Source organism: Pelophylax lessonae, assembly GCF_965119305.1.
Source record: "Pelophylax lessonae genome assembly, chromosome: 6".
Lineage (NCBI taxonomy): Eukaryota > Metazoa > Chordata > Amphibia > Anura > Ranidae > Pelophylax > Pelophylax lessonae.
In genome coordinates this window covers 114,884,645-114,910,385 of record NC_138773.1, presented here as the reverse complement: position 1 = coordinate 114,910,385, position 25,741 = coordinate 114,884,645, and the positions used below count along the sequence as shown (strand labels likewise).

The window sequence follows — 25,741 nt, the reverse complement described above, 5'->3', positions numbered from 1 at the left end:
AGGGTGGGCTATGGGAGTCACTTGTACCAGTTCTGGGAGTTGATGTGAGTGGGTCCTAGGGTTACTGTGGGTGTTTCTGGGCCTTCATGTGTGGTGAAATGTGTCCTAGCTCTTTCTGTGTCATTCCTGTCTTGCAGCATGCTAAAGAACAATGACTTACGGCAAGACTACAGAGGAAGGGCTATGGGAGGTTATTATGAAGGGGTTTCCGTCATATGTAATAGGAATCACTTGACCGAGAGCTTTAGCAGAGGGGGATGTGAGAGGGGCAGTACCCCCCCCCCCCCCCCGTTCACAGCGGTCAGCATATTTAACTGGGCAGAACTGAATTCTATTTGTGATCCATCCCATCCTGCCCAGCAGCAGCACAGCTAGCTTTCAGAACAGGCTGTGTATGAATAATCATGTGATCTGTGAGGCGGGTCTTGGGAGGTTTGTACTCTTCTTGTACGTGTGACTGGGTGGGAGTGAATGCTAATAAGGAAGCATTTAATCCCACCCACCTTTAGAGCTGTGAAGGAAGTTGCATCTTTCAGAAATTCAGTCTGAAAGACTACAAAGAGGTGTGTTATAGACCGGCCTTTTTTAAACCAGGGTACCCAGGCACCCTGGGGTGCCTTAAGGTTTTTTCAGGGGTGCTTTGACAAAATTCCTACAAAATTTATCAAAAGTCTTATACAAGCCAGCAGGGCTGCCGCTAGAAATCCTGGGGCCCCATACAGCCTACTTGACAGCCCCCCCCCCCCTTCCACCGAAAATATCAAAATTATATTATCACCCCCTCCCCCGATCCCTCTTCCTAGCAGAAATCCCTCCCAATCACCCCTCACAGCACAACCCCCCAAATCCCTCCACAAATTCCCAACCCCATCCCTGTACAGAGTGCAGGGGTCAGGAATGCATTACGTAGAGAGTGCAGGGGTCAGGAATACATTCAGGAGAATGCTAGATACAGAATGTAGGGTTCTGGAGTGCATTATGCACAAGGTTCAGGAGAGTGCTAGATAGGGAGTAGTGCCTTACTAAGCTGACCAAGATTTCCCATAGATGCAAATGTTGGACAGGAAGCAGTGCCATACCAAGTTGACCAAGATTCTCCATTGAGGCCAATGTTAAAAATCGGGAGTAGTGCTACACCAAGGTGACCAAGATTTCCCATTGAGGCCAAGGTTAAAAATCGGGAGTAGTGCTATACCAAGCTGTACATAGTAGCGAATGTATGTAAATGCCTCTGTACTGCACCTCTTCCCAGCTGCTACAACCTCTGCAACACACACACACCTCTTCTCTGCCCTTATTTTCCCCAAAGGTCCCCCATCTTCCACATGATTAACTTTCTAAAATACCTTTCTGTTGCTGGCCTCCATATCTTCCTTCTCCTTCTTCCCTATGCGCGTGTTGCTTGACACAGGGGGCGGGTCTGAGTAGCAGTCCCGCCCATTACCGACATCACAGCATGAATTTGACAGGTGCAGTCTCTCATTGTGGCTGCATAGTGCACACCCAGCTGTTTTTTTAGCCAATCCCTGGCTGTTCTAAATGTTCCCACTGCTGCAGGTCCTTCTGAGCTAGAAGGTAACATTTATGACCAGAATTATGCCGGACAAAGCCTCTGTACAGCGGGACAGTCCTGCCCAGGTTGGGAGGTATGCTGTCATCCTACCAATCTTCCTGCTGTCTGGGGCCCCCCTATGTGCCGGGGCCCCATTCAGGAGTACTGGCTGTACCCCCCTGATGGCGGCCCTGCAAGCCAGCAGGTGGATCAAACCTGCCTTTTACTTACACAAAGCCACAGGTTTTCATTATGAACCATTATGACTTTCTAGACACTGGCATCCTAACAACCAATGAAGTAATCCGTTAATAAGGAGGATGTCTGTTGCCTCCACAGCATTCTTTGTTTAACCCTCCTGTGCCCCTCTACCGAAGCACTGGGGTGACATTAGCTGATTGATGGATGTTGCTGCATTGTGTAAAGCTATTAGAATAGCCTTTTACATTTTAGAATAGGGTTCCTCAAGATTGTCCATAATTTTTAAAGGGTGCCTTGAGATTGTCTATACTTTTAAAGGGTGCCTCGAGTGAAAAAATGGTTGAGAAACACTGTTAAGAATCTAGCTGCTGCAGGGAAATGGCTGTGGAAGGGACACTGTCTACAGAAGGATATACAGAGTGTCACATGATACAAAGCCACAACTAAACCAAGAATATCAGGGGATCTGCAGACAACACAGCAACATGGCACATATGTATGATCTATGCCGGAATTGACCATTCTATTCAGTGCTAGTAAAAAGAAAGTTGTAGTTCAGCTTTAAGTCACGGAAACAAATATGTAGCTAGTGAAGTTTGACCGACTGATCTGCATATTTGTTCTGCACCAGTGAGTCAGAATGTATTGAAGGCTTTGATCCAACAGAACAGCTAAGAAACTAGAACTTAGAAAAGGGGAGTTGGGTAATAGTAACCTTCATATTTTCTCAGAACGAGTTTCCTCTTAGGACTTTGATGCCGTCAACTGGAATTAGAGCACAAATCAGGAATTGTAACTTTGTCTTCATATCCTTTGTTTGTTCCAGGACAGTGATACCGAACAAATATTGAACCCAGGGAAAGCCAGGCACCTTTTTGTTTTTTATAATATATTATCAGTAAAAGCAACTACCTGCTTCTTTCTGCACATAAATGGGTGTGTTACAGATACAAAGGAAGATAAAACAAAATTAGGTCATAAATCTTTAAAACTTAGCAAGTTGCTCAATCATGAAAAAATATGTAATCCCAACATGGTTAAAAAAAAAAAAGCCCTGCTGCTTTGTAGCAACACATCCTAATACAACTTACACCAGTGCACATATACATTATTCAATTCATAACATGCGCCCACTGGTGTGAACAGGTCCTTAGGCATTCCTATTTACCAGTGTGGAAGTGACTCAACTATAAGCACCAAAGTGTCTGAAGTTTGCCTGTCTGAATGGATCGATATTTGGATCTAGCTGAACACTTTTTGTAGCTGTCTACCTATATACCTTCAACGTTTTCTATTTCGTTCATTGACAGACACAGCTCCTGATTATTCTTAACCATTGGGTTATACTGCCCCCTACTATGCCTATGTGCAGTCCCAGGGGTATACATCCACACTGCCTAGTAGTTCCTTGTTGGGATCTCTGGTCCTGGTCATTTATTTATTTATTTTCCTTTTTAAATAGATTTTTTCCTATCTCTATTTTGTTCCTGTGAGAAGCTACTATCAACTGCCGGACTGGGCGACGGACTGGATAATCTAGATCCAGAGGGTCCCCCCCAGTCTGGCCAGCGAGCGGACGAACACAGGCCTCAGCTGCACACTAGGTCGGCTGCGACATAGCCCCAGTGGACGGGGGCTGGCCTGTGAGTTAAACACCTCGCGGGGGCACGTACAGCCTGGCCTTGACCTGAGTCCTGAGTCGCAGCATTCCTCCTGGCCAACAGCCACCCACATCCCGATGGAGTGGTGGTCTGTCAGGAGCAGTGCACACCCTGTTCCTGGTATAAGTAGCTGTCCCCCCTCTAACCCTGGAGGGTTTTTGGGGTGGACGTTGGGACCCCCAAGAGCAAGCAGCTTGCAATGGGGGCAGCCAAGCAGGTGTGCTTACAAGCCGCTGCTCTGCATGTCCATTCAGACATGGCGCCACAGCTCAGCCCTGTCCCCTCTCTTCTCATTGGCTGTCTGACTGATTGACAGCCGGGGGGAGCCAATGGCTCCCGCTTGCTGCCTCAGTCAATTTGGAGGTAGAGTCCGGAGAGTCCCTGATGAACCTATCTATGGTCAAAATGTAAAATCATTTTATTTATTTCATCATTGGGTTTCAATTATTTCTGTTCTACTGTTAATACTCTGAACGATCTTGAAGTTTATAGAACGGTAATTTGTGAAGATCCTGATACATTTACCTCCTCGAATTCTGTGACACATATCCACTATACCCTGTACGTAGGCACTGCCATGTCACACAATAAAGAGCCTGCCTTCTGAACTGCAGATGTGCTAAAATGAGGCATTTCATGAGGTAGGATGGTACCCTGGGATATGTAATCCTTAGAGCAAAATATGGACGTGAGTCTAAATCTTGCTGGCCTCTGAAGATCCTAGCTTGCATCGAGCACCAAAGGCTACTGACAGATGGTGAGGAAGTTATGTGATGCCACCTCGCTACTTGTTTTAACTCCACTTTTGCTGACAAATGCGCCACAAGCATGTGCGTTGCACGCAGTTTGTAGGGCATTTGCAGCACTTACACATCAACTTGACTGTGTATCGTTTAATCGATACAAGCCGGGTCAACTTTGCCCCGGGCATGAGGAACCGAGCATGTTAACACCACATCCTCTATTTTCAGGGGGGAGACCTTAGAATTTGAAAATACACAATAGAGGAGAAGCTGCAAGCATACAAGAAATCCAAGGTTGTAGAAAGATGACAGGCAGAAATCACAAGAAAGGAGGTTTTTCAAATCCGCTTAGTTTGGATTGTATAATATACCGATTGTGTATGCTGGGACTATAGATTCTATTTAAAGTCTTACTAAAGTCTCTCGTGGTTTTTTTTTTTTTCTTTAAAAATAACAAACATGTTATACTAACCTCCTCTGTGCAGTGGTTTTTCACAGAGCAGCCCTGATCCTCCTCTTCTTGAGTCCCTTGCTGGCACTCCTGGCCCCTCCCTCCTGTGGAGTGCCCACCACAACATGCAGCTTGCTATGGGGGCACCCAAGCCGAGCCGCTGCTCTGTTTGTCCATTCAGACACAGAGCCACAGTTCATACCTGCCCCCTCTCTCTCTTTGACTAAGTGATTTTGGTTGACAGCAGCAGGAGCCTATGACGATGCTGTATCTCAGCCAATCAGGAGGGAGAGTCCCAGACATCGATGGATTGAGATGGGGCTTGGGTAAGGTAATAGGGGGGCTGCTGCACACTAATTCTTTTTTATCTTAATGCATAGAATGCATTAAGATATAAAAATCCTTCTGCCTTTACAGCCACTCTAAACCTCTTATGCTTCGCACCAATGCTAAAAGACTAAATTGGTATTTACACTCTAAACGAGGGGTGTTGAACTCAACTTCATCGCGGGCTGCATCAGCATTATGGTTTCCCTCAAAGGGCCAGTTATATCTGTAAGATTAGATGTCCAGAGCACCCCATGCCCCCTTACATGAGAAGTCAAGAGTCACCTACCCTTCCTTACATCACAATGCACCCCCTTACCTTGTGCTGCTGCCAAGAAAAAGATGCAGGTGGATCTGGGAAGAAGTGCAAGGTCTGGAGGAGAACCAGAGGAGGACTGGAGTCAGCTTCCAGAGTCTGCTGAATGCTCAGACCAGGGGAGGCAGAGGCAAGGTGGTGTTGTGGCTGCACAGAGAGGTGCGGCATCTGTAGGAGGAGTTCTGCCCTTCTCTCGGATGCTGACTGCTGAGAACGGGGGGGGGGGGCAAAGAAAAGCCTTTCTGCAGCTGCACAGAGTAGTGCAGGATCTGGCAAAGGAGTTCTGTCCTCTCTGCTGCCGACTACAGAGAAAAGGTGGGGGCAGAGACAAGGGGGATGCCACAGCTGCAGGAGAAGTGCGAGGGCCACATGAAATGGCCTGGGGGGCCACATTTTGCCCGTGGGCCTTGTTTGACACCTGTGCTCTAAAGTGTGTTTTTCTTCAAAAGGGAAAAAAAAAGGATCTGACAAAACACTGAGAATATCCAAAACTATGAACTATGTTAAGCAAATTAACTTAACTTTTAAATAGTTCTGTGCTGTTATTTTGTAGTTTTATATATATATATAAATGATTTGCTGAAACCATGTGTGTAGTCTGATGCTGATTATATTTTAATAAAACTTGGTATACAGTTCAGAAATGCAATTTTAACGGCTTTCCGATAGTCTAACCGTTTGACGTGAAATGTTATATAAGGACTGCCAACTGTGAGTCAGACTATTCCTAACCACTTCTATTTCCCTCTCTTTCAGTGCTCCAGTTGCGTCTGCAACAAAGGCGAACAAGAGAGCAACTTGTAGACCAGGGCATCATGCCACGTAAGTCACCAGTTATTTCTATTTTAATAAAGGAGACCATAAACTTTCTAATGCTTAGCATAATGTAAATCTTAATAATGAACGTTATTGTGTTAACTTCTTTTGTATAGTTGGTCTGGAGCTGTATTTGCCTGTATGCATGCACTATGCAAACACTGACTGCTTATGGCTGCTCCACTCTGATTCAAATTTTCTCACTACAAGTTTGTGGATTTTCTATGACAAACGAACACATTGTGCAATTCCTTAGCAGTTTCTGGTAAAAGGCCTGGGTGGTTTAAACCTGTATTTAAGCAAAACTTCCAAAAGTGCAAGCATATTATATCAAGCTGATGTCAAACAATTCCTCAAGTCATAGGCTCCTCTGCAATAGCATAGTGCTAGAGACAAATTCTCTTTAAGGAGACATCAGGGGTCTATTTGATTCAAAAAACATGCAGGACAATGGTATAATGTGCTAGTATGCATCGCATACTTGCACATTATGAAATACCTTAGAATGAAGCCCCCACACGGTCGCCCAGACACCGCTGAGGGAGTTAACGTGTTCCCTTGGCGTCTCTCCCGGGTTCGGCGGCTCCTGTGAGTCGCCGAAGCCGCGATGACTTCACAGTTCACTTTCCGGCAAGGAGCTAGCCGCGATGACTTCACAGTTCACTTTCCGGCAAGGAACTCTGAAGGTCCGGCAAGATACGCCGGGCCTTCAGAGCGATTGTGCCACTGGTGTCAGCCAGGGTGAATATCTCCTGAACTGTGCAGGTTTAGGAGATATTAATTTTACCTACAGGTAAGCCTTATTATAGGCTTACCTATAGGTAAAAATTAAAAAGCGGAGTATGCTAAAGCTTTAACTGTAGATACTGTGAATATCTCCTAAACTTGCACAGTTTAGGAGATATTCAGAGTGCATGCAGCCAATGACATCATCGGTGCATATACTCTGGAGGTCCAGCTTACAGTGGCCTGTGCCATAAATGGTGGCTCCCGTGCGCATGCCACTCATAGAGCTGGAGCCCGCGAACCCGGAAAAAACACCGGGGAAGATGTCAGTTGTCTCAGCGGAGTGCAGGCTCATAATTCCTTTATCTTACCTAAAACACATTTACACTGATACTCATTTAAAAAATGGAAAGGAAGGGAATTTCCTTCAGATGATTTCTATGATTCACATAACACTCTACCTCTTAGCTCTAGCCCACAAATCATACAGTGCAGTGTGGAGTAACCTGGGGCAGACCACATGACATCATTGTAGAAGAGTGCAAAAAATAAATATGTGTATTTTATGCTGTTGCAATGATGTCATCTTTAGACAGTTCTTTTAATGATTTTATTTATTTCTTAAATGTCCACACTGGTTCACATGGGTTTTAAGGCACTTTTAGCAGCGCAGCATTTCTGTGGGCTGTTTTTTCTCCCTTTCTTGTATGTAATATTCCCTGCCCAACTAGCATGTGCTGTGATATAATGTTAGATCTCTATTATCTGCCACATCCAAATGCAATTCGATCTATAAATTGTTTGCAGAAGCCCAGTTCTGCCTGTTAAGGCGGCCTTTACTGGCAATGTATTGAGACCAAAGTTATAAAAAAAAATTGTAAACTTTTATTCACACAATTTAAAAGCAACATAGTTTATAATGATTGGGACATAGAGTGATATCCAGAGCAAGTGTACATAGACATACATCACAAATAACATAATATAAAACCAACATGCAACGTAACATGAAAAAAAATCCTGAACCAAGGGCACCCTCTCCTGCTGGGGAGATAGGGTGATCCTAGACCAGGGGTCTCCAAACTATGGCCCTCCAGCTGTTCAGGAACTACAATTCTCATCATGCCCAGTCATGTCTGTGAATGTCAGATTTTACAATGCCTCATGGGATGTGTAGTTCCCCCAACAGCTGGAGGGCCGTAGTTTGAGGATCCCTTTCCTAGACACTCCACGATACACCATGGGGTGAAAAGGTTCCAATGGTAGAAGATGTTACAGCCAGTAGGTGGACTAATTTCGCAAATTTTAGCTTTATCAAGACCAAACTGTAAGTCTGTCTTTATTTCTGTTGAACATGAAAAAACATGCATTAGAACCCATAAAAATTTAGAAAAGCGGAAAAAAAAAGACACGTATACATGTTTATTTTGCCCTATCCGAAAAATTCTTCAAAGTTACATGTCTGTCATTTGAGACCTTGTAACAGAGCTTTATCTGTGAATCCATCAGGGGGACCCCAATATCCGGACATGCATACGCTACACATAAATCTCTATTTTGTGTGTACACCATAAACAATCCTCGTCTCGATATTCAAGAGAGACTGGTAAATAGGGAATTCAAAAATAGGGCCCAATAGTAGCCTACAGGACAATAAAGGTGTATTCAAGTAATGGCAGCAGCATACCAACATAAAGCGTATAGTGTGATAACAGTCTTACTGGAATGAAATGTACAGCATTGGAATGCCTAAGATATTGATTTTCACTGTGGAAAATGCTGCTTCAGATTTCTTCCAGTGCTGTTTGTATAACCAAAAGATGTCTGTCGTCACATAAACTGCACTGGAGGGACTTCAGTAGTTTTTCTTGGAAAAGTAAGTATTTCAGCTCTCTGAGCTGTGGTCGATCCCTTTGTGTCCTTATGTATAGTGCAAGGCTATTAAACTTGCGTTATACTTGAAGGAGGCCAGGATGTGACCATGGCTGAGAGCACCTTAGGCAGCAGCACTAGATTGATCGCACCAATGGAGGAAGCCTGCCAAAGCCGAGTACACACTATTCACTTTTTTTTTTCGTTCCACCCTGTGGGTTGAATAAAAAAAACTCAGTTCTGGTTGGAGCCGCTGTACTAACCATGCGAGGTTAGTTCCACGATCTCCCCCCAATGAGCTGTTGTGTTCTGACAGGGAAACTCCACCGGCTTGAGAGCGCGGATTGGGAGTCGGTCGGATGCTGGTTTACCAGCGTGCTCGTCCAACAGAAGCCGATCAAACGTCAGACAGACCGCCATACACAAAGCACATTTGTCCAAGCCCTGTAATAAAGCTATGCCTAGTTTACTTATGCCTACATTGTGATGAATGTCGACATTTTGGCTAGTGCATTGAAAAGAAAATGTAGATAAAGAAATGTTTACTTAAAAGCCAAGTTAATAGTAAATGTGATGTGTTGTGATCATATTCAGTTTTTGGAATGATTGTAAATTGATTGTTAAAGGAATAAAATAACAGGACATTCCATAAGGTCTCTGGCGTTAGTGGACAAAAAGGAATTAGCTGTGTTCATTGGAATCAATCACAGGCCTTTGTTCTGAGGCATCTAGACATCCCGCTCTACCTTTGTCTAGACCACTTTGTGAATATCTAATGTCTGACCTTTAAACACATGAGCTAAATGAAAACTGGAGTGTGCATTTCGATGAGGAAAATGTGAAGATGTAAAACCACATTCTCCCTAAATAAAAGTATACAGCCTGGTAAAACCAGACCGATTCATGTGCTTCAGTTCCCTTAATAAGCAGCTGTGGAAATGACGAGAAGGATTACATCATTTTAGCATACTGAAGTACCACTCCCTTTCAGACCACAAAGCGTCTCTGCAGCATACAGCATTGCATGTAGAATATTTTCAGTAGTGCAGTAAATTGTAGAACAATGTCAGCCTATATTTTAGATTCCAGGCTATATATCTTTGTTTTAAGTTCTTTTGGTTAGGGATAACATTTAGTGTTGGCTTTTGTACAGTGAAAGAGTAGCTGTGAGAGCTGAATAAAAAGGTGTGCAGAGTCTCACAGAAGTGATAAGCTCAGGAATGTTCAGACCAGGATCTGAGCCCACCAGCAAGTTATCACATGTACAGGTCAGTCGTCTGCAACTGGGACACTCCCCACCCTGTAGCCGTACATATACTCGCCCCTTGTATACATGTGGCTACAGGGTTGGGAATGCCCAGCCGCAGATGATTGCCTCATACAGGTGATCGTCTCTTTGCAGGCTTGCACACATGGGTTTGGATCCTAGTCTGAACACGCCCAAGCTCATCTCCAGTCTTTATCTACATGCTGCAGTAAGGAAAACGCATATGGACATTTGGTTGTTATGCCTCGTACACACGCAACGATTATCGGCCGACCGATCGCCCGACTTTTGTCCAGAGTGGTGTTTTGTTGGTTGGAATGTGCCTAGACTGCACACAAATTTTCTCGGCCAACAAAATTGTACTTCAGAAGTGATGTCATGTGTTGGTTAGTTTTCTTTGTGTTTTTTCTTCACTGAGCATGCCCAGACTTGCTCATCAGATTTTTCCCTGTCTAAATCTGTACTGACTGCATGAAAATTGGCCGTTAAGTTGACGGCCAACAAAAATTTTATAGTTTGCTCACCAGATTTTTTTCGGCCGAAAAGTCGGAGTTGGTTGTCGGAAGCATCATACTAACAAGCTGAAAATCGGCAGATCGGACGTTGGCCGAAAATTCCCTGCCAATTTTCGACGCGTGTGTACGAGGCTTAAGTTTCTACTTAGTTCTGTTTCTGTTTTTTAAAGTTGTAGAAGAGCAGACAGGAATAGGAGTCAGGAAACCACACATTTCTGTGTACTATGTAGCCCTGTGCACACAATTGTTGTGAAAGATGGAACTGTTAGATGAAAACATAACATGCTAGCTTCAAATACCACCAGGTATATTGACTAAATGGAGTTCAGGGGCACAACTACAGATCATATGACTCCCTAGCAAAATTGCATTGGAGCCCCCTGATAACCCCTCTGACACCTGAAGTGTCCACTGTGACAGTCCTACCACTGATCTTGGCATTAATCGTGCCTAAAAAAAGGACGAGCAGTAGGAGCTAACCAAGTAGTATAGCTCCCAACTTGTTCCTGATTTTGAGGAACTGTCCCTGATTTTAACAAAGTCCCTCTGTCCCTCTCTCCCTCTCATTTGTGCTTCATTTTTGGCTCATCTATATAGCTGTATATAAAATGCACTTTCTCTTACGTCCTCCGACAGTCGCCGCCTCCTCTAAGTCATCACTGTTGGGTATTGACTTCCCATCCGCAGGAATAGCTAGGCATATAGACTTAGTCCAAAGACAAAAGGCATTAGCATATACACACCCATGGGGGCTGTCCCATCTGGTCAATACCCCCCCCTGCATCACCACTCCCAACTCAGTTTTAATCTGCCTATCGTCAGGAATAGTCAGGCTTACCTTGTGCTGGGGCTTCAGTCTCAGCCTTCCTAATCTTTTATTTGATTTTTCTTTGAAATTGTCAGTTTTTTCTCTTACTTTACTAGCTGTTTATTTTGTCAGCTTCTAGTGTTAGTCTTCTCTTCGGATGAAGATGGATCATGCGGTGCTGGGATTCGGACTGACCGCCCTGGTTCTCCAGAGCAAAAGGGTCAGATGGACCCCCAGCCTGCCATCGAGCGTTCAGCTATGGTTCACCCTGGCATTACGAACGACCCATCCCTGTTCGCTGCAGGGATGCAGCCGTGAGGTGGCTACCTCACAGGACTCGTCTGCTGTGCTGCAGCGTTATGTCCCTGGCTCACGGCACTCCCTGTCAGATGAGGACAGAGGTTTTCCGTGCATAGAGGCTCCCCACGCCATCTGGGTCAGGTAAGTACTTCTGTGTGGGGCCTCTGGGGTGGCAGTCTGTGTTGCTGTGTGTTCCCCATGTCTGTGCCTGTGTGACTCCCTGTGCGATCCCTATGGGGATCGCTTGTGCAGATACTGTATGTTGCCCGGGGGTCCCTGTCGCTGTGTCACTTAGGTGCATTGTTGGGGGTGCAGACTTTTCTGGTTATGCGGCGACCGCAGCGGTGCATTTTCGCGCGGTCCGCCATCTTAACTATTGGCATACATGTGTAGCTCCTCTGGGACGATCCTGCATGTTATTTTGGCGCCATCCGCCGCCATTTTGTGGGCGGTGGAACGATCGGTCCAGCCGCATGTCGGCGGCCATTTTGGCGTAGCCTCCAATGCATCCCTATGGGGCAGCCATTTTCCCAGGGTCTGGCATGTAGTCCAGCCTTTTCCAGCAGCACTTCCTTTTCCATCAGCAGCAGGACATCGGTAGCAACGCTCTGCAGGTTATCACTCTCAATTTCCCTCTGTGCTATCGCTTCTGGCAGTTTCTTTTCTCCTTTGGGGGTCTTTTATCACTGTAGCAGTAGCGGTGGGCTGCGCACACCGCAGCGTTCTTAAAGCGGAGTTCCGGGCACAAAATCTGTATTTTTTTTTGTGCCCCTCCGCTAGCTACACATAACCTGAAAAGGAATTGGATAGTTATTTTATTTTTTTTTGTACACTCACCTTGTAATCGAAGATCGTAAATACTCACCTCAGGGTACTTCCTCCTCCAGCGCCGCGGCTCACCCCGTCACTTCCTGCCTCGCGATGATTCCTGGGAGCTGAACGTCATCGCTCCCAGGAATCAACCGGCCCCGCACGTCACTTCCGGGCGACGCCGCATTCCCCTGCTAAACAGCTTCTGGGCATGCCGCACCGGAAGTGACGAGAGGGGCCGGTGCGGCGCATTCTGGGAGAAGAAGACACCGAAGAGGACCGCGCCGGCTTCAGCTGCCCACAAGAGAGATGGAAACGCTGTGGAAGAAATTTTCAAAGTAAGTATTTCTTCTTGCAGGTAAGTGCGAACCAGGACAGATCAGAGGCTAGCCATTGTGGAATGTGCTAGCCCTGACTGTCCCGGGGGTATGTTCATCAAAAAATGAGATCTGTGCCCGGAACTCCGCTTTAAAGGGAACAGTACATTGTATTGCACTGTAGTTTGTTTTCTGATAACTTGGCAATGGTTTCTCAGGAAAGCAAGTTTCCTCCAGCTGTAGTGGGGGGCCCCAGTTCTCCTGTGGCCCCGCTGCAACCCGATCTGGCTGCTGTGGTGGCGACTTTAGTGGCAAATATGGAAATGCTGATGTCTGAACGTGCTGCGAGAAAGAGGTCCAGATTGTCTCTCTCTTCTGATTCAGATGGGGATATGGCTGCTGCTGCGAGCGTGCCCTTTTCAGGGTCCCGCTCATCCTTGGACCCCCGGGGTCTGAGGGGGAGGCTGAAATGGAGGGGGTTGATACCTCCTCCCCGGGGTCGCCTGAAGAACGGGCGACCATGGATGAGTTGATTGTGTCTGTAAAGGGCACCTTACATTTAGAGGATGAGCCCTGTCCTCCGGGCGTTGTGTCCTCATTTGGGACGCACAGGACCCGCAAGTCTGCGCAGGTTTTCCCCTGCCCAGCGGAATTCCATTACACTGTTAATGAAATGTGGCGCACGTTGAAACATCCATTCCTGGTACCTAGTCGGTTCAAATTGCTTTATCCTTTTGCGCCGGCTACGGAATCACGATGGTGTGTGCCTCCACAGGTAGATCACACTGTGGCCGTGCTGAACAAGGCTACCTTGGTTCCTACTGAGGATACCCCGGTTATTTCGGGATCCCACGAACCGGCGGTTGGAGTCTCTAGCTCGCCATTCCTATACGGTGGCGGGTTCGTTGCTCAGACCCATTTTCACGTCCGTTCTGGTGGCTCAGGCGGTGGCTGATTGGACTAAGATGCTTAGGTGCAATCTCGTGTCTGATGGGGTCCCGCCTGCCCGGCTGGAAATGGTGGATCAGATCCACCAAGGAGTCATGTATTTGTGTGATGCAGCCTTGAATGAGGCCCCCTTAGTGGCTCGCCTCTCTAGTGTCGCGGTGCTTAACCAGTGACTGATATGGCTGAAGAGCTGGTCGGCTGACCAGTCCTCACGGAAAACAGTTGCTGATTTTCCATATGCTGGTTCTCGCCTTTTTGGCGAGGCATTGGATGCCCTGGTGAAAGGCGTCACGGGGGGCAAGAGCACCTTGCTGCCCCAGAACCGGAAGAACATGTCCTTTCGTGGCAAGCGGGGTTCTGCGCCTAGATCCAATCAGGGGTCCTTTCGTACCTTTCGGAACCAATCCAAGGGTAAGCCCTTTAAGGCCCAGGGCAGCCAGAAGAAGCCCTGGGAAGGGCAAGCAGGAGTCTGGACAATGCTGGCTCGGCGGGTCAGTCCGACTCTGCCTGAGGGGGCGCCCTCACCCGTTTCAGGGGTGGGGGGACGCTTGCGTGGTTTCCTCCAACCTTAGCTGCTCCGGATATCGGACAGGTGGGTTCAGGAAATCATTTGATCAGGATACGTGATCGAATTCCTCTCCCGCCCGGCGGGGAGATTCTTTCCCTCGAAGCTTCGCTTGCCTCCTGGGCGTCGGCAGGACCTGCATCAAGCGGTGTAGGACCTTCTTGCTCAGGGGGTGATTGTCCCGGTACCTCATCGGGACAGGCTTCGGGGATTTTGTTCCAATCTGTTCGCGGTGCCCAGGAAGGGGGGCAAAGTGCGTCCTATTCCCTATATGGGAATGATTCTGGACTCTGCTCAGGCAAATGTGTTCTTGCCGGAGGACAAGCTCCTTGCAGGACGAGCTCGGGTCCCTCAGGGACAGCCCGTCCTTGTCCCTCAGGACCTGTATGCGGGGCCTGGGGTTGATGGTATCGACCTTCGAGGCGATGCCCTTTGCTCAGTTCCACGCGCGGGCTCTCCAAGCGGAGATCCTGGCCAGGTGGGACAGACTGCCTCAGTCCCTGGATCTGTGTCTCTTCTTGAGTCGCCAGACCAGATTGGCTCTTCTGTGGTGGCTCCAGTCCCCGTCGGTGGCGGAAGGCAAGTCCTTCCGTCCGTTGGTGTGGACGGTGATTACCACGGATGCCAGCCTGTCGGGCTGGGGTTGAGTTCTGGGCAACCTGTCTGCCCAGGGCACTTGGTCAGAGGAAGAATCCTCCCTCCCGATAAATGTGCTGGAACTGCGAGCGATAAAACTCTCTCTTCCAGTGGTCAGGCCGTCTTCGGGGCCGTCCTGTCTGGGTACAGACGGACGATGCTACCGCGGTGGCTTACATCAACCAAGAGGGCACCAGGAGTGCTCGGGCGGCCCGGGAGGTGACTGACATTCTGTCTTGGGCCGAGGCTCATGTCCCGGCGATCTCGGCAGTTCACATTCCGGGTGTGGAGAATTGGCAGGCCGACTATCTGAGCCGCCAGACCCTGGACCAGGGGGAATGGTCCCTACACCCGGAGGTCTTTCAAATGCTGTGTGCGAAGTGGGGATCCCCGGACGTGGATCTGTTCCGTGGATCTGTTCGCATCCCGGCTAAATCAAATGGTGGAAAGGTTCGTGGCAAGAACGCGCGATCCGTTGGCGGACGCCTCGGATACGTTGGTAGCCCCTTGGCATCAGTATCGTCTGATGTATGCCTTTCCTCCGATTCATTTGCTATCCCGGTTCCTCCGCAGATTGGTCTCGGAACCGCCCCTGGTGATTCTGGTGGCTCCGGACTGGCCACGCTGGTCCTGGTACGCCGACGTTGTTCACCTGGCAGTGGCGCCTCCGTGACATCTGCCTCTGCGGGAAGATCACCTGTCTCGGGGCCCGATCTTCATTCCTGCTTTACGGTCGTTGGCTTTAACGGCATAGCTGTTGAGACCCAGGTCCTGGAGTACAGGGGTCTCTCTTCTGAGGTCATCCCTACCCTTGTCGAGGCTAGAAAGACCTCCTCCGGTAAAATCTATTGCCATACCTGGAAGGCTTACTTCGCCTGGTGTGAGTCCGGGGGGTTGTCCCCTCGCTCGTACTCGGTGTCAAGAGGGTTGGCCTTCCTCCAGTCTGGAGTGGACCAGCGCCTGGCGCTGGCCACGATCAAAGGCCAGGTGTTCGCACTGGCTATTCTTCTTCAACGCCCTGGGGCGTCTCATTCCCTGGTTCGCACCTTCATTCAAGGTGTGCAACTTTTGGCTCCTCCCAGGAAGGAGCCCTTACTTCCATGGGACTTGAACTTGGTTCTGTCCGTCTTACAGCGTGCTCCCTTTGAAAACATTTGGGAAATATCATTGCCTCTGCTGTCTAAGAAGGTTGCCTTTTTGGTGGCGATCACTTCGGCTCGCAGAGTGTCTGAACTGGCAGCGTTATCTTGCCGTTCTCCGTACTTGGTGATCCACCGGGATAAGGTGGTTTTGCGTCCGCATCCCTCCTTTCTTCCTAAGGTGGTCTCTGAGTTCTACATTGAGGACATTGTCCTGCCTTTGCTTTGTACGAAGCCTAAGCATCCTAAGGAGGTTGCTCTGCATTCCTTGGATGTTGTCAGGGCGATCAGGGTTTACCTGTCGTCTACGGAGTCCTTTCGGAAGATGGATTCCCTCTTTGTCCTTCCTGAGGGACCTCAGAAGGGCATGGCTGCATCTGCAGCCACTATCGCCAAATGGATCAGACAGACCATTGAACAGGCTTACGCTTTGAAGGAACGGGTTCCGCCGTTCCCTGTTAAGGCGCACTCCACCAGATCTGTGAGTGGGTCCTGGGCCTATTGGCATCGGGCCTCGGTGGCCCAGGTGTGCAAGGCTGCGACTTGGTCGTCGGTGCACACTTTTTTCAAAATTCTACAAAGTAGACGTTCTGGCATCAGCTGATGCTTCCTTTGGCCGCAAAGTTCTCAGTGCGGCTGTGCCACGATGGACCCTTGTGTTTTTTTTTTTTTTTGGGTCCCTGGCTGTTGGCATTTGCTTTCCTGGGCTGTTGCTCCTGTTGAGCATTGTTTTTTCTGTTGCCCAGTTGGTTCTCTTATAGTGCATGTAAGATTCCTTTCTCTGATGTGGGTACTGCGTTGCCTTTTCTACGGTTGCGTCTCCCACCCCTCATGTCTATACTGTTTTGGGACATCCCAACAGTGATGACTTAGAGGAGGCGGCGACTGTCGGAGGACGTAAGAGAACTTAATTTTTGTAAAATCTTACCTGTAAAATTCCTTTCTCTGAGTCCTCCGACAGTCGCCGCCCCCGCCCCTCTTTTGGGGTTCTTATTACCTACTGCTATGCTACCAAACTGAGCTGGGAGTGGTGATGCAGGGGGGGTATTGACCAGATGGGACAGCCCCCATGGGTGTGTATATGCTAATGCCTTTTGTCTTTGGACTAAGTCTATATGCCTAGCTATTCCTGCGGATGGGAAGTCAATACCCAACAGTGATGACTTAGTGGAGGCGGCGACTGTTGGAGGACTCAGAGAAAGGAATTTTACAGGTAAGATTTTACAAAAATTCAGTTTTTTTATCATTCAAAAAGCATTTCCCAGTGCTAAACCTTTTATCCAAATTCTAAATTGCTGCATGTGAAAATTCCAAAAATTTAGTATAGAGGAATAGTAATGGTTTAAAAAAAAAAAAAAAAAGCACTTGTGGGTTTTAACAAATCAATTTTTTTTAAAATCTTTTAAGGGGGTGTGCCCTATGTTTACATACATTTGCTAATAGGTGTCCCTCGTTCCCAATCTCAAAAAGTTGGGAGGTATGACATTGTGACTATAATGCTTTGTACACACGCACCGATTGTTGGCCGACCGATCGGCCGTCTTTTGTCCAGTGTTGTTGTGTTAGTTGGAATGTGCCTAGACTGCACATGAATTTTGTCGGCCAACAACAACCAACTGCAGAAGTGATGTCATGATGATGTCTGGTTTACTTTTCGTGTGTTTTTTGATGTGATGAGCATGCCCAGTCTTGCTCATCACATTTTTGTCTGCCGAAATCTGTACTGACTGAAGAACAATCGGCCGTTCTGGTGACGGCCAACAAAAATTTTATAGCCTGCACACCAGATTTGGTTCGGCCGAAAAGTCAGTCGGTTGTCGGAAGCATCATACTAACAAGCCGACAATCGGCCGATCGGACGTTGGCCGAAAATTCACGGCCAACAATCGGTGCGTGTGTACGAGGCTTATGTTGCCAGCGAAGGACAGCAATGTAAAGGAAAAGATAAAGAACCACAAATGTTGTAGTAGCAAGAATAACCAATACCCATCATGATATTGTATATGAATTCATAGTTATTGGTGCTCCTGAACACAGTTAATCTAGATTTTTCTACCTCAAACCTCCTTTAAACTCTGGTTTTTTTTTTTGCATTACGCTAAATTTACATGTATAGCCAATTGTAGAAATTGATGACCGAATGTACACCCCTAACCGCAGACAGTCTGTGTCCAGGGCTGTGTGTCGGTACCTGTACGCATATATATACCCTCGGACCTACATTTATCCTATCATTGACTTACTCAGACCACTGTACAAAACACCTGTGACTCCCAGGCAGGATTGTCAATGGACATTCACCCGGTAAGACCTTCGCAAGACCAGAAAATGAGCCCTTACTACAAGCCCCAGCTGTCAATTATTAGCTAAATAGACACTGGGATTTTTTTTTAAACAACCTCAGGAGATCTGCATTGGGCATACATGAATAATCTCCTTGTGGCTGGACTCTGGCTGCTTTGGTTTCCTCTGAGTCTAAAAATAGGTTGATTAATCACTTTCCATCACAGTTTAGAAGATTGTCTGTCTGGTCTATTAGGACCTGTGCAGAGCCCCCCCATTTGTATGAAAGTTCTTCCAAAAAGGAGTTGAGCACTCATATGCCCACTTTTTTAGTGGTGAACTATTTAATATGACCTGTTTTTCTCAAGTCCTCTTCCAAGGCAGCATCTCAGAGAGGTCTCCTCCCATTTAAAACAAGAAACACATCATCCACCATTTTAAAAGGCCATCACATACCTCAGTGCTACAGGACAGGGCAACTGGAAGACCCCCCTAGGGGTTACGCCCTCTTATTTTTGCCTACGCCCCCCCAATCTGCAAGCATCAAATCAATAGGGCCCTCATTCTCACTCATTGCTGCAGGGCCAGGAGGCAGAGGGGCACTTGCTTCCCCCAATCCCCCCCCCCCAAACCCCCCCCCCCCCCCCCCCCCCCCCAAGGCACTGGCTCCAACCTGCTGTGATCTGGAGCACAAGGTGGACCAAGATGGTCTTGGTGGAGGTATGAGCGGATGTGTGGTACACCACACTTCAGGTTGCTTCACTTTTAGGTGCACCCTGATTGGTTGCAACGGGTGACATCACTTCTGGTTTTGCCAAGGCAGCCTTTTTGGAACCTTGAACATGCAACCTCTACCTTACGGAGCCAGACACCTTCTGCAACGAGGAGGATAGAGCACGCTATCAGCAGGTATATGTTCAACCATACTAGATGGGGCAGTTGGGGGGGGGGAGCCAGAGCAAGGGCAGGAAAGCTTTTAAGGAACATGTGTTGGATGTTTGCTTGGAGCTGACCATGTCAGACGTTGCAACATCCTGCCCTGCAGAGCCTGCAAGCCAGGACTGTGCCATGGTAAGCCAGAGCATGCTGAAGACAACCTCTGTACTTGCCAAACCACTATGCACATAATGCTAATTGGTGGTAGCAGCATTTTTTGGCTAAGACTAGACATGTGCTTCTTATGAAGGCAAATGGCAGCCAGCTGGGCCAAAAATCTTTGTCAAAAGTACATACGCAAACCTGTGGCAAAAGAATCCCTGGGAGTCCTAAATGGATTTGTCTCCTCTGTAAAGGGTATTAGGCACCTTCCTCTCTCTTCAATCTGGATTCAATCAGGTCTTTGTGCTTGATTTTTGATGTGGATCCTGCAACATATAATTGACTGGATCTTGGACTAGTCCCCTATGCAAGGACTGCATACCTTAATGACTGCTCATTATCAAAGGCAGGTGGTGTACTTCTGACTGCTCTGGCTACAATTCCAGGCTCTGGATGTTAGCAGCTTTAATTTACTACCAGTTCTTACCAGGGTAAGACTTTAGGAATTGAGAGACTTTGGGTGCTTCTCACTTGAGTGAGATATCCAGGTTTACTTCAGTGTACTTTTCTCTATGTGGGGGACTCATTCCAATTAAACATTTGTCCATGGTCAGGGAGGAGTGGAAGCTGTACCTATTGATTACTAGTATCGCTAACCCTCACACTTTTTACCTGAAGTCCCCCAGTACTTCCACTGGATAGCTATATAATGCATTGGTAGCCACAGAGCAAGTTTTTACCTAGGTCCTGGATTATGCTAACTGCCTAATGGCATAAACATTTGTGTATGCATTGCAGATCAGGGGGTAGATGAATACACCATGACTGACCTCAGGGTTCTGCAGTATGCTATTATTTTAGGTCTATCACGAACATACACATGAAGTGGATACATTGGGGGCAGGATCTCTGGTGGCTGTAGTTTATAACTAGATTTCCTTTGTTTCCAAATTAACGTTTACATGTGAAATTCGCTATCTATGACTGTGCATTTCATAAACTATTGCTCCATCTATGTAGTGTTTCTAATAGCCTTCTTTTAGAAGCAGGCTTTTTTACAGAAGTTTCTGTATGATGGTGCACTATACAGAACACTTCATCCTTGTGTTTTATATAATGACATGGGGGCTCTGTTCTTTCTACTGCTTCCCTTTGAATATATTCAGGTGGTAATTACACATGGAGGGCCCAAGAGTCTTGGCTGCTGAGACTTCTCTGATGGTTCTGCAGTATGCTATGTCTCAACATGTTTTGTCTACATTTATGATATTGTTTGGACACTAACCTGGACAAGCAGTAGAAGAATAGGTACTGGACATATAGTTGTGGATGTTCACTCTTTGTAACAGATCAAGGCTTTTGCCAATTATTTCCAGTCACTCTGTTTTTATGTGATACTACTGATAGTCTACTTTTGTGCATGGGCCTCAGCTGCCAATGGGCCATGATTTGGGAAGCTTTTGTTATATGCATACTGCTTTAACTCCGACTAAACACAATTTGCAATATGGTTGTCTTTATACATAGACCACCTGTATGTGCATGGTTTGGGGATCAGACCTCAGGGCTGGAGCCTGACCAGGGTACTTTTTATTTGAGTTTACAACCGGTTGCTCTATATATTGGTGATATTTCTACATACCTTCTGTAGGAACTAGGCCTTGTTGCAGCAGGTTCTACTTGCTTGAGCACTAGTCAGTTCTTTATACATGTATCCCTTTTGATTATACTCCTCAATGCCTGGATTTCAAACTGTCCCATCCTTTTTTTTGCATCACCCAAACTGTTAAACCATCAAATGGCTGGTGTCATGACTGATCGCATGTGCACCACCATGACGGTTGCAGATCAGACAGAAGCTGCTTCCTTGGCAGTAAAGGATAATAGGGTTTAATTCTGCTTTAAGTTTGTCAGCAGATCCGTCTATAATCTCGGCAGTGTCTAAAAATGCCTAAAATGGGGAGCAACTGAGCATGTGCAAAGTAGGAGTTGTCCTTTATTTTTAGCGTTTTACATAGCTATACCTGCAGAAGGGGCCAGCCTGAAATGTTATAGCAGGACTTGGCTTTCTAATTAAAGGCCCACTTTAATAGAACGTGATGTAACAACATGAACAGGTTATCCTGTTACTGCTACATGCTCAGTCTCTTCAAGCAGGGATCTACCCAACTCTACTCATACCAGTATCACAACTAGCGCCAGAGTCCTTGGGGGGACTCAGACTTAATACACAGGAAGAACACCTTACATTTGCATTCAGATGAGGGGACAGTTTTTTTGCATATGCAAGAATGTACTGAAGGATTGTCCTTACATATTGCTCATATGCGTAGTAACTGATTGGCAGTCTAGCAATTTCTATTTCTTTGTTTTGTGGTTAGAGCGCTTTCCTGGTCACCCCCTTTCTACACTGATGGTCAAGGGTGTTGTTTGTTAGTCCATGCTTTAAATTGCTATTTGGACACATCAGGAGTTGCAGTGGTAATTATGGTCTAGGTATCATGGAATTCTGCTATCCTGTTTTATGCTCCAGTCTCTGCAGTCCTTACAGTAGTTTACACCGACTCGGGTACGGGGGATTTCTTAGCTATTTTCAGTCCCAGCCAGGGATAGAAATCGGCATCTCCTTGCTTACAGTGCCTGATTGGTTGCTCATTGGATGGTACCTGGGTTGTCCCGGGGCCAATGACACTTAGCAAGCCAAGTAACATCACAACGATGGTTTTTTGTGGCCACTTTTTAGGGTGGCATACTGATCACCACTGTAGGGGTTTTTTGGTTCCTATTGTCTCCAGTGCGTGGATCGTTGTTCCCATGGCCCACAGATTAACCGATTTCAGTAGGATTCTTAACATTGATTTAATTAGGGGTTCCCTGCTGCTCATTATAGTTCTATGTAGAACCTCTCAGTGGAGTCAGAGGTCATTTCCTAAATCTTTGACCTCAATATGGACTGAGGAAGGGGTTCGCCTCAATAGCGCCGCAGAGCTGGCAGTTAAATCAGACTAGAATCTCTTACATCTACCAATCTCAACCAGGTACCACCCAGGGGGATCGCAACCCATTCTACCAGGGCCTGGACATCTTTATATGTGGAGAAAGCAGGAGCTACGTCAGACCAGATCTGCCAGGTGGCAACCTGGCAGATCAAGCTTTAGTACCCTTAGAAAACATTACAGGATTGATTTCCTGTCCAGCCAATACCAATCTTTCAGTGGAAAGGCCCTTCAGGCTGTACACCCCTCAGTGCTTCAACAGTCAGCAATCCCATTCAGATCTGTGTTAAACCTTTACAAACTAGAACTAAGTGGTACTTGAAAAGCTTTAACCAAGCTCTGCAAATGCTTTTGTAAAAGCTTGCTGTTCACAATGCTCCTCTACCAGCTGACGCCCATGTGAACAGGCCTGCTGTCATTTTAAGGCTCGGTTCACACTACCGTGACTTGGGATCTGACTTCTGAGACGTGTGACATGTGAAATCCTATGTTAGTCAATGGGAGCTGTCTTAATTATCACTATTGACCTCACTCCGACTTTAGAAAAGGTTCCTGTACTACTATAGGGTGACTTTTTTATCTGACTTCTATTTCGTCATTGTACTCAAGTTGCCAGGAAATCCCCTGGCAAAGTCAGACGATTTTCAGGTCGCTGCAGTGTGAACCTTTCCTTTAAAAATTTGTATTGCAGTGTATGTCTTTGTTGCAGATTCTTTCTCGCTGCTCATCTAGTAAAATTGTTGTCAGTGATTGGTATCTTTTGAGCAAACATTAAGGCTCCATTCACACCTGGGCGATTTGAATTGTGGGTGGAATTGCTGCGATTCTGCCCACGATTTAGAATTGCGGCAGAATTCGGGACATATTTGTAAAGCTTTTATTTTTCAATGGCACCCTAAAAGCGGTGTGATTTTTGGCACAACTGCTACATAACAAATCGCACAAACAAAATTGCAGGGAGCGCGTCGCCCAAAAGAAGTTCTGCAATTTCTTTTGGGGAGACACGCGTCTCCCGGATTTTATTTGTGTGATTTTGTCATGCAACAATTATGGCAAAATCGCACTGCGTTTAGGGTGCCATTAATAATAAATGGCATCGCAAACGCATTCCGCGTTTTGCCGCGATTCTGAATCATAGGAAGAGCCGCGGTGATTCCGCCCGTGATTCAAATCGCCCAGGTGGGACTGGAGCCTTAAAATGGAGATCTGTTACCAAACCATTTGGTGTTTTTGTCAGGCAATAATCAAACCTTTTGACTAGGTCTATGTGCTTTATGTATTGAGTGACAGCCTTATGATTTACTGTTTGGCAATTGATGTAACCACTGGGTATATGATTCAAAACCAATACAGAAAAATAGATGTTACTACTTTTTTCATTTTTTTTTTCTTTTTTTAAAGAAGTTGAAAATTCTTAAAATTTGTAATTTGCTATGACACAGGTGCTGCTTCTCTTTCATTTGTGTGCCCAAACCTCAGTATTCTTTTCAGTGCTATCCTTGCTGAAATTGTCTTCCCTTATTTTTCAGCTTTAAAAAGTCCAGCTGCATTTCATGAACAGATTAAAAGCTTGGAAAGAGCCAGGGTAAGCATTAACCTTGAATTGAATTTATGGTGTGTTTTTTTTTTTTTTTTCACAGTAAAGGTGTTGAGGCCTGCTAAAATATTTCCAGAGAGAGAGCAGCAGATAAAGGAAAAACAACTGCAGAAGTTGTGAAATGTCTATGTATTTTTTTTTTTTTATCTGAGATCTTCTCAAGTGAAGGCAGATTTTGGTACATTTATTTTTGCATAGTCCTATTGCTGTTTCATTATAAAATGTATTCATATCCTATTTAATGCAATAGAAATTGCACAAGTAATGATCTGTAATAGGGCAGAATCTGTAAAGATTGTACACAATGGAATATGGAGCATTGAAATGTGCAATTTCAGATTTACCTTAATTTTTTATTGAGTTTGCTCATTAACACTCGTACACACGCAACGATTATCGGCCGATCGATCGGCTGTCTTTTGTCCAGTGTTATGTTGGTTGAAATGTGCTCTAGACTGCGCACAAATTTTCTCGGCCAACAAAAACCAACTTCAGAAGTGATGTCATGTGTTGGTTTACTTTCCGTGTGTTTTTTCTTCTCTGAGCATGCCCAGTCTTGCTCATCAGATTTTTGTCTGCCAAAATCTGTACTGACTGACGGAAAATCGGCCGTTGTGTTTACGGCCAACAAACATTTTATAGCCTGCACACCAGATTTTTTTCGGCTGAAAAGTTAGAGTCGGTTGTCGAAAGCATCATACTAACAAGCCGAAAATCGGCCCATCGGACGTTGGCCGAAAATTCACGGCCAACTATCGATGTGTGTGTACGAGGCATAAAACTGGCATGTGTTGGATATTTTGTCACATCTGATGAACGATCAGCTCTTAGAAGACCAGTCTCTGGTTTTGGCTGCCAGTAGTTTAGAACACTCGTCATATATGCTGAGATACTTCTTCATGTTGCATCAATTACACTTTTTTTTTTTTTTTCCTCCCATGGACAGACTGAAAATTTCCTGAAGCACAAGATTAGAAGCCGGCCGGAGAGATCTGAATTAGTAAGGATGCACATTTTAGAAGGTAATTCTAATTTTAAATAATGCAAAGTTTGTAAATTTGCAAGTAACATTTTGCAGAAATGTAGTAATGAAATGGTATTTACACCAGTCCTTATGAGACATTTGTTGTAGGATATACTGCCTGCCAAACAATTGTTTCTATAAACGTTCTTTTGAGGAACGTTCACATTTGTATTGCACAGAATAGAGGAAGGAGGTGGGAGAGGAGCCAGACAACAAGATTTAGCTAAAGCAGTGGTTCTCCACTCCGGTCCTCAGGACCCACTAACAGGCCAGGTTTGCAAGATAACTGAAATACATCACAGGTGATATCATTTGCTGCTCAGTGGATTGCAGTATTCTAGTCTGCCTCTCCCCAAGGTAATACTTAAAATCTGGCCTGTTAAGTGGGTCCTGAGGACAGGAGTTGAGAACCACTGATCTAAAGAAAACAATATTGATCATCTGAAAATCCTTCTACCCAACTGCCTTCCCACCACCCCGCCAAAAGTGATCAGCCAGGGGTGTCAACTGCTAGCCATAAACGATGGAGAAGGAAATATACCAGTGATCACTGTCTATAGTTAGCTAGATTCTGTAAGAATAGAACTGCTTTGCCTTCACTGACATAATCTTTCTACTTCTCTGCTATGTAAACAAATGGTGTGACATACACGGGTGTGACCTGTTTGCTGAGTACATGTCAGCAGACAGATCTGAGTGCACTAGGCCACTGGTTCTCCACCCTCTTCATGTCCTAGTCTGCTTGGCAATTTCCCAGCAATAGGCATTACCTTTACCTTGGGTGTTATATAGTTTACAATATTATGCAATATGTTGTGATATAAAAGTGTCTG

General features: G+C 46.1%; 1 protein-coding gene across 6 annotated transcripts in view; it reads left to right on the top strand.

The window, feature by feature from the left end:
• MRTFB (myocardin related transcription factor B) overlaps positions 1 to 25,741 on the top strand; it is a 496,818-nt gene that overhangs the window by 382,347 nt on the left and 88,730 nt on the right. For all 6 annotated transcript variants that reach the window (XM_082260025.1, XM_082260028.1, XM_082260026.1 and 3 more), the window contains 3 exons: positions 6,008 to 6,073; positions 23,817 to 23,872; positions 24,831 to 24,906. In XM_082260025.1, the coding sequence (XP_082116151.1) occupies positions 6,008 to 6,073; positions 23,817 to 23,872; positions 24,831 to 24,906 (198 nt within the window). The remainder of the gene's footprint in view (positions 1 to 6,007; positions 6,074 to 23,816; positions 23,873 to 24,830; positions 24,907 to 25,741) is intronic.